The 10118-nt window shown below is 37.6% G+C and overlaps 1 protein-coding gene across 2 annotated transcripts in view; it reads left to right on the top strand.

Moving 5' to 3' along the window:
• Positions 1 to 465: 465 nt before the first annotated feature.
• The window catches only part of zfr2 (zinc finger RNA binding protein 2), a 48042-nt gene continuing 38389 nt past the window's right edge, over positions 466 to 10118 (top strand). The window contains exons 1-3 of one of the 2 annotated variants that reach the window (XM_062027736.1): positions 466 to 694; positions 5753 to 6011; positions 9906 to 10020. In XM_062027736.1, coding sequence (XP_061883720.1) covers positions 642 to 694; positions 5753 to 6011; positions 9906 to 10020 — 427 coding nt within the window. In that variant the 5' untranslated portion in view covers positions 466 to 641. The remainder of the gene's footprint in view (positions 695 to 5752; positions 6012 to 9905; positions 10021 to 10118) is intronic. The other variant, XM_062027735.1, reaches the window with a different exon arrangement.

The following is a 10118-nucleotide window of genomic DNA, read 5'->3' as shown; positions in this document are numbered from 1 at the left end:
AGATTACAATAGTAACTAATTTGATGACCATATTAACTAATTAGATGACCATAGTAACTAATTAGATTACCATAGTAACTAGTATATCATCCATAAGCGCAGATTCCAACCATTGAAATACTTTGTATAATTCAAGACTTGCGGTCATTAGAAAACATGACTGCACATCATAATGGCAGCTAGTTTCCATCTTAAAGATCTAAAAAAAATATTTGGGAATGTCCGGCGGGCCATATTGAAAAGCTTAACGGGCTGCATGTGGCCCCCGGGCCTTCATTTGCCCAGGTCTGCTTTAAACGGAACAGTTCCTCCCTTCAAAGAGCCACCAACCTTCATCTGTATTTGCACGAAACCCAGCTACGGAAGCAAGATGATTCCCGCCCAACAACTTCCGGTTACAGCATCCACTTCCGGGAACATTTCTAATTAATTCTATAGCAATCAATCCATGAGAGGAATCCTTTTATCCCATAAAAATGAAACGGTATTCATCGAATGATACTGAAATAAGTCAATCAGAAACAAATAATACATTGTAATATATTCCGGTGAACATTTGGCTGTAGTTTAGAGGGTGAACTCTCTTGTCGTGTTGCTTTCAAGTGACTCTCTGACGACTGTACTGTACCGGAGATGCCAAAATGGCTGCAAGTAATTACTTCGGCTTCACCCACGCCGCCGGCCCACAGTACAGGTAATTCCAGCGATATGCGGTTGTGTACGCCTGGCTAAAAAACACGCATCATAATGATAGGTCGTCGTTGTGGTTTCAGAGAGTCGTTTTGTCGCCCTTTTCCATCCACGCGGCTCGGCTGACACAAGCTAACTTTAGCCCGCGCTAGCTAGCCGCGTTAGCTTTCTGTTTGGCTCGATGAAAGGTCCGTCAAACCTCTTTAAATGTCAACTTGCAAGCAAATTATGTGTGTGCGTGTGTGTGTGCAGCCTGTCGTGACGCAGCTGGAAAAGCTTTTTTTTTTGGCTAAAAGTGTCGAGCTAACTGGTCAAATGTGACATGACTTCACCTTTAAGTGCAGTAAAAAGGTGCATCACCACTTCACTACATCAACACAGGACACATTCAATCTTTATTTACATGACTATTTACCTTGTAGATTGTCACATCAAAACTATGAATGAACACATGTTGGAGTTATGTACTTCAGGGTTTTTCAACCACTGTGCCGCGGCACACTAGTGTGCCGTGAGATACAGTCTAAATTCACCTATTTGGGTTAAAAATGTTTTTTGCAACGCAGTAATTATAGTCTGCAAATGATGTGTTGGTGCTGTCTAAAGCTCAGCAGAATAACCGTGTAATACTCTTCCATATCAGTAGGTGGCAGCCGGTAGCCAATTGCTTTGTAGATGTCTGCAACAGCGGGAGGCAGTGTGCAGGTAAAAAGGTATCTAATGCTTAAACCAAAAATAAAGAAAAGGTGAGTGTAGGGGTGTAACGGTACGTGTATTTGTATTGAACCGTTTCGGTACAGGGGTTCCGGTTCGAATTTCCACACGGACATAGTAAGTAGCGTAACGCACATTGTGTAAACAATGCACACCGAGGCACAACACACGGCATGCTAGCAGCTAACGGGCTAGGATAGACTAACCATACATCCTCTTTTCACCGGACATGTCCTCTTTTGCGGAGCTGTCAGGGCAGAGTTTCTTAAATGCCTCAAATGTCCGGCATTTTGAGTTAGGGTTGCGCATATTTTCAATGTACGTTCAGGGTTAAGAAGGGGTTAAAAACAAAAAAAATTGTGCACTTAGCAGTATTGGTGAGGGAGGGGCAGAGACAGAGAGAGAGAGAGAGTTATGATAAACGCGCATGCGTCGCCAGGCTCTGCTTTTCATCCATAGATTTATCACATTTAACTTTTTATTATCTATAGCAGGGGTGTCAAAAGTGTGCCCCGGAGGCCATTTGCGGCCCACAGCTAATGTTTTAAAGGCCCACGGCACATTCTAAAAATACTATTAAAATAAACAAAAACATAACAAAAGTGAAATAAAAAAGCTTAAAGGTTAAATGTAATTTAGAAAAAGTTGCAATGTTGACCAATAAAACAAAGCTGCTTTTTTTTTCTTTCAAACTGTCATTGCTCAAAACATAATATTGAATCAAAATCAATGTTATTATGAATTATTGACCTATCCAAGGTTCCCATTACTTCACATCAAGTATTCCACTAAGAAAAATATTTTTGGTGGAAGATTTTGCAAATTTGGTAAATAAATAATCCAAACATTTATATTTTGTTGTTTTCTTACTGTACCGAAAATGAACCAAACCGTGACCTCTAAACCGAGGTACGTACCGAACCAAAATTTTTGTGTACCGTTACACCCCTAGGTGAGTGCCGCTAAGAAAAGGCATTGAAGCTTAGGGAAGGCTATGCAGAACAAAACTAAAACTGAACTGGCTACAGAGTCAACAAAAACAGAATGCTGGACGACAGCAAAGACTTACTGCGGAGCAAAGACTTACTGCGGAGCAAAGACGGCGTCCACAATGTACATCCGAACATGACATGACCATCAACAATGTCCACACAAAGAAGGATAAAAACAACTGAAATATTCTTGATTGCTAAAACTAAGTAGATGCGGGAAATATCGCTTAAAGGAAGACATGAAACTGCTACAGGAAAATACCAAAAAAATAGGAGCGCAAGACAAGAACTAAAACACTACACACAGGAAAACAGCAAAAAATACAAAATAAGTCAGGGCGTGATGGAGGGCTGCAACAACTAATCGATAAAATCGATTATAAAAGTAGTTGGCGATTAATTTAGTCATCGATTCTTTGGATCTATGCTATGCGCATGCGCAGAGGCTACTTTATTTTTATTTATTTTTTTTAATAAACCTTTATTTATAAACTTCAACATTTACAAACAGCTGAGAAACATTTTTTTTCCAATAAAATACTGGAAAGGATAGAAATGTAGTTTCTCTTTTATCCGATTATTAATCGATTAATCGAAGTAATAATCGACAGATTAATCGATTATCAAATTAGTTGTTAGTTACAGCCCTAGCGTGATGTGACAGGTGGTGACAGTACACCTACTTTGAGACAAGAGCTATATTGATGCATGCTTGGTTATGGTTTAAAGTCATATCCAAAAATTGCGATAACTTTTTACTGTCAACTGAGTTTATTTTTTTTAGTGATTTCTGCTGGTGGTGTGCCTCTGCATTTTTTCAACGCAAAAAATGTGCCTTGGCTCAAAAAAGGTTGAAAAACATTGATGTACTTATTAACAAAAAAAGGTGAAATAACTGAAAACATGTTTTATATTCTAGTTTCTTCAAAATAGCCACCCTTTGCTCCGATTACTGCTTTGCACACTCTTGGCATTCTCTCAATGAGCTTCAAGCTAGGGCTGGGGGCGATATGGACGAAATATATATTTTAACTTAAACTCGATTAGGGCTGCAACTAACGATTAATTTGATAATCGATTAATCTGTCGATTATTACTTCGATTAATAATCGGATAAAAGAGACAAACTACATTTCTATCCTATCCAGTATTTTATTGAAAAAAAACAGCATACTGGCACCATACTTATTTTGATTATTGTTTCTCAGCTGTTTGTACATGTTGCAGTTTATAAATAAAGGTTTATTAAAAAAATAAAATAAAATAAAATTTATTTTAAAAAAAAAAAATTAAAAAAAAAAAAAAACCTCTGCGCATAGCATAGATCCAACAAATCGATGACTAAATTAATCGGCAACTATTTTAATAATCGATTTTAATCGATTTAATCGATTAGTTGTTGCAGCCCTAAACTCGATATTCGATATATATCTCGATATATTTTCTGGTGAAAGTTACATATAAAGATATTCATTTTTGAGCAAGATTCACTGAAATTGAAGTCAATGACAAGTGTACTGTAAACACTTTTATTAACCAGTTAGTCAAGATGGGTAGTAACAGCACATAAAAGAAACTGTTTAAGTAGCACAGAATTATATAACATAAATAATATAGAAAAATATTATTTCTACGTAAAATAAATAACATAGCTGAGCAAATAATACAAAATGTATCAAACGCAGATAAAAAATTAATTTGCAGGCAGGCACTTTTTAATTCCCAGTGTAGGATGTGATGGACTGTCACACACGTACGGTTCTGGTCAGCGCCAAGTAAGTGACTTGACTTCATTGTGCGGCTATGATCTTCCTCACTTTGGCATACATTGGCAGCATTTCCCCTGCCAAATATGGCAACTGGAGAACAGTTTTGATCTGGGCTTACATGGTAAACAACTCAAATGAATGTTTTATCCAGATGCATACATTTGTCCAAATGTGGCCAAGTAGACGCAGTGTAGGTTTCCTGGGTGTGGTCTACATCGCTAAAAGAAACATCTAAAAAGAGAATCCCTCTGCCATCTTCCACTAGTTTTTAAAAAAAATATATAAATCACCCACTTGAAAATGTCCTCTTCTATGACTCTCTCGTCGTCATTTGGGATGTCTGTTGTGATTTCCCTTCCTGGTTCCATGACCCGCCTTATCTCGCCTCTGATTGGCCTGTCCCTAATGTTTTGCCCTAATCTCAACCAATCGTGACTCATCATTGTAAACAAGCAACCAATCTAGGGCTGCAACAACTAATCGATTAAATCGATTAAAATCGATTATAAAAATAGTTGCCGATTAATTTAGTCATCAATTCGTTGGATCTATGCTATGCGCATGCGCAGAGGCTTTAAAAAAATATATATATATATATTTTTAAATAAACCTTTATTTATAAACTGCAACATGTACAAACAGCTGAGAAACAATAATCAAAATAAGTATGGTGCCAGTATGCTGTTTTTTTTCCCAATAAAATACTGGAAAGGATAGAAATGTAGTTTGTCTTTTTTATCCGATTATTAATCGATTAATCGAAGTAATAATCGACAGATTAATCGATTATCAAATTAATCGTTAGTTGCCGCCCTAAACCAATCATGGATGTTCTTATACGTGCAAGCACGTCTTGGAAGGAGGAATGGTAGGGGTTTAATAGTCCATGGAGGGGAGCGGGGTAGAACAAGGAACACAACAAATAAGCGGTGTTTGGTCATTTTAACGTGAAATAAATAACAACATTACGAGATTTTCTTAATTACTATCTTGTTTAAAAATATATTGATATATCTTACAAACTCAATATATCGCCCAGCCCTACTTCAAGCACACCTGTGAAGTGAAAACCATTTCAGGTGACTACCTCTTGAAGCTCATCAAGAGAATGCCAAGAGTGTGCAAAGCAGTCATCAGAGCAAAGGGTGGCTATTGTAATTTTAATGCTTGAAAATGTTTAACTTAGGGCAAAATTACCTAGAATATGCTTTGTTATCGAGAACCCAAAGCTAAGATATGAATGTTGTGTTCAGATAGTTAAGCATATATTGATTCATCTGTATTGTATTGGACACCTGATGTAATTCCAGCACTGGAACAAAAGATGCAATGTTAACTTGGGTTCACCCCATTGCAACTGTAATTGAGAGGATTTCCCACACTTAAAAAACAAAACAAAACATTGTTGAGAAGAAATGTGCGTATATGTGAGGTAGCAAATGTAAAAAAGGCAGGGATCCACTATATATGCCTTTATTGTTTTAGCCATATAATCGATTCATGACTATAACCAAAAATCATTACAGACGTATTTCCCTCCTGATATTGACTGAGCTTACCCATCTCCCCCCCATCTGTCCTCCTCAGCACCGCAGTTCCTCCCCCAGCCTACTCGCACCCTTCCACAGCCACCTACAGCGTCCAGCAGGCTCCAGCGGTGCCTCATGCCGTGACCGCCTCCTACTCTCCGGCCACGGTCCAGGCGGCCCAGCCGGTCGTCACCTCTCCTTACGCCGCCTATCAGAGCCACCAGCCGCCGCCAGACTACGCCTACAGGCCGCCGGACCCCCCTGCACCTCCACAGCCCACCACCACCCCACAAACGTATCAGGTGTACTCCGACGCGGTGAGAAATCCTCTCGTCGTCTGTGTTATGTCTTGACATTCACAGTTGCACCCAAAATGATTCAACCCTGTAATTGTACACAAGTTCATAAGCTCGCAGTAGTTGTTGTGATGAACTGACAAAACAACACTAGTAGGCTATCTTTTTAGCAAATTCTATAGGTATATACCTCAGCGTCAAATATTTTGTTAAATGACAAATGTTACCGGTTAGAATGCTAATGCTATCTTTTTTAACACATTTTTTAGGTGTACATCTCAGCATCAAATATTTTAATACTCGATGAATGCAACCTGTTAGCATGCTAATGCTAGTAGGCTGTTTTTTTAGCAAACTTTATAGGTGTACACCTTGGCAGCAAATATTTTGTTACTTGACGAATGCTACATGTTAGCATGTTAACGCTGGTAGGCTTTTTTTTTCAGCAAATTCTATAGGTGTACACCTCATTGTCAACTATTTTGTTGCTTGACGAATGCTACCTGTTAGCACGCTAACGTTAGTAGGCTATCTTTTTTTAGCAAATTTTGCAGGTATACGCCTCAACGTCAAATATTTTCTTACTTGACAAATGCTATCTGTTAGCATGCTAATGCTAGTAGGCTATCTTTTTTAGCAAATTTTATAGGTGTACAACTTAGCAGCAAATATTTTGTTACTTGACGACTGCCACATGTTAGCATGTTAACGCCGGTCGGCTATCTTTTTCAGCAAATTTTATAGGTGTACACCTCATTGTCAAATATTTTGTTACTTGACGAATACTACCTGTTAGCATGCTAACGTTAGTGGGCTGTCTTTTTTAACACATTTTGCAGGTATACGCCTCAACGTCAAATATTTTGTTACTTGACAAATGCTATCTGTTAGCATGCTAATGCTCGTAGGCGATCTTATTTAGCAAATTTTATAGGTGTACACCTTAACGGCAAATATTTTTTTGCTTGACGAATGCTACATGTTAGCATTCTAACGTTAGTAGGCTATCTTTTCTACTAAATTTTGCAGGTATATGCCTCAACGTCAAATATTTTGTTACTTCACAAATGCTATCTGTTAGCATGCTAATGCTAGTTGGCTATCATTTTATAGGTGTACAACTTAGCAGCAAATATTTTGTTACTTGAGGAATGCTAAATGTTAGCATGCTAACGCTTGTAGGATATATTTTTTAGCAAATTTTATAGGTATAAACTTCATTTTCAAATATTTTGTTACATGACGAATGCTGCCTGTTAGCATGCTAACGCTAGTAGGCTAGCTTTTGTCCCAAATCTTAGAGGTATACACCTTAACGTCAAATATTTTGTTACTTGTGTCAGGTGGCTGATAAGTTTGGATGTGTTGAAGCTTGATATTTTTTTCCCCTCTTGAGAAATGGTCTAGATCAGGGGTGTCCACCCTACAATTTGGCCCACGAAACGCCACAAGTTTAATAAGGAATCTGGCCCGCAGGGTGTTTTCCTATTAAGACAATCTTATTGCTGCAACTCTGCCACCATCTTGTGGACAACATGAGTAATTCAGGTCAATTTGACGTCAACACAGCTCAGCATTTACTTATATAACCCAATCCAAACAACCTTCCCTAGTCATGGCGCCAAAAAAAAGCAACCAACACAACAAGTCAACACACATGGTCACACATAACACAACCTGCTCCTGGAACTCTGTAGATAATTTGTTTTTTAAATGTCGACGCTCCACAGAAAATTCAAAATCACACCCATTTAAATGTATAACAATGCATGATGGGAAAAATGCAAACACTCTACACTTATCCATGTTTGCCACATTTTTGCCGCTAGATATATTTGATTGATTACAAAACTTTAAGGAGTTCGTCACGGAAGTAAACAAGGTAGGAGTCCAACTTTCACATAAACCATATTAATTATGCATCCTTCATGTTAGTATATAATATGTACATGTATGTATAAGTTACTTCACATGCAGTCGGTTTTTGGCCCTCGGCAAATATTTTTTTAGCCCAACACGGCCCCCAAGTCAAAAAGTTTGGGCACCCCTGTTTTAGATCATGTTGTGCTACAAGCAGGTGGGAAGTCTTCCTCTGAAACTGTGTAAAAGTCGGCTCGACTGGGAATCGTGAGCTTCCCCCCCAAAAAAATAGAAACAAAATATCCCGGATTACCCAGAATGCCTGGTTTTTCAGGACATTTTGCTCATTGAAAATGAATGAGCCAATTTTCAAACATGCACAACTCCCACATTTCTCACCCGATTCGAACCGTTCCACCATCCACACACTCCACTCACTTTGGACAATAAAACGACCAAGTTAAAAAATAATTTCCGTTTTTCCAAAACCCTATTTTCACCTCTTCCTGGAAAGTTTTCACAGTCCACATTTTTCAACCGTTTTCAACCATTCCACCGTCAAAACATTCCTTTTGTTGATGTTAATGTTAATAATGATACAGTGTAATGCAGAGGTGTACTTATAACAATTTTATAGACGAATTATACTATTTATAGTCGCGGTTTGAGGGGGTCGCGAACCTTCTTTTTTCCCAGACGCGGGGGGGGGGGGGACAGAAAATAATTGAGAAGCACTGATTAACAGTAATACACCTTAAAAACAAACGTCGATTTTACGGTAAAAAACTGGCAGCTTTGTCGTCAGAATTTTACAGTAAAAAACTGTACCGTATTTTTTGGAGTATAAGTCGCTCCGGAGTATAAGTCGCACCGGCCGAAAATGCATAATAAAGAAGGAAAAAAACATATATAAGTCGCACTGGAATATAACTCGCATTTTTTGGGGACATTTATTTGATAAAACCCAACACCAAGAATAGACATTTGAAAGGCAATTTAAAATGTCTAAAGAATAGTGAACAACAGGCTGAATAAGTGTACGTTATATGAGGCATAAATAACCAACTGGTATGTTAACGTAACATATTATGGTAAGAGTCATTCAAATAACTATAACATATAGAACATGCTATACGTTTACCAAACAATCTGTCACTCCTAATCGCTAAATCCCATGAAATCTTATACGTCTAGTCTCTTACGTGAATGAGATAAATAATATTATTTGATATTTTACGGTAATGTGTTAATAATTTCACACATAAGTCGCTCCTGAGTATAAGTTGCACCCCCGGCCAAACTATGAAAAAAACTTCGACTTATAGTCCGAAAAATACGGTACGTTTTTTCAGTTTGCAGTAATATGATGTAGGGCTGCAACTAACGATTAATTTGATAATCGATTAATCTGTCGATTATTACTTCGATTAATCAATTAATAATCGGATAAAAGAGACAAACTACATTTCTATCCTTTCCAGTATTTTATTGAAAAAAAACAGCATACTGGCACCATACTTATTTTGATTATTGTTTCTCAGCTGTTTGTACATGTTGCAGTTTATAAATAAAGGTTTATTTAAAAAAAAAAAAGCTTCTGCGCATAGCATAGAAATTAATCGGCAACTATTTTTATAATCGATTTTAATTGATTTAATCGATTAGTTGTTGCAGCCCTAATATGATGTAAAATCTACCCTATAGATTATCGTGAAATCTATTGTCATTTTTTAAATTTGATAAATTGCTTTGCAATTGTAACTATTTATTTTAATTGCATCAACAAATAGTTTGGAGAGTATTATAATATAATGTATGTTGCAATTTTGAACAATAATAAAGTTTAGAACAGTACATATAATTTTTCCTGTCAAAATGGAAAGAACAAATACATTTAGTTAGACAAGGTACTTTATTGACGCATATTATTTCCCGGCATTCGCAGGCCGTATAAAATGGTGTGGTGGTCCAGATCTGGCCTCCGGGCCTTAAGTTTGACACGAGTGGTTAAATATGTTTTAAAATCATATGGCTTGCCTCTTCTATCTGCTGCAGGACAACTACAGCTTTGCCCGTCCTGCTGTTGTGACCACCTATGACAACAAACAGTACTACCAGACAAGTGCCGCTCCAGCTCAGAGGAGTTCCACTGACAGTTACTACCAGACTGGTAAGACACCTTCTTTGCACTGCACTTTTAATACACTCTTTCATCTCTCTAGAGACTCATTTATGACCTTAACCGAGCATAGATGTCACGCTACTTAT

Source organism: Entelurus aequoreus, linkage group LG19 (genome assembly GCF_033978785.1).
Source record: "Entelurus aequoreus isolate RoL-2023_Sb linkage group LG19, RoL_Eaeq_v1.1, whole genome shotgun sequence".
Classification (NCBI taxonomy): Eukaryota; Metazoa; Chordata; class Actinopteri; order Syngnathiformes; family Syngnathidae; genus Entelurus; species Entelurus aequoreus.
Note: the sequence above shows the minus strand (reverse complement) of the source record. Positions and strands in the feature narration are given on the sequence as shown.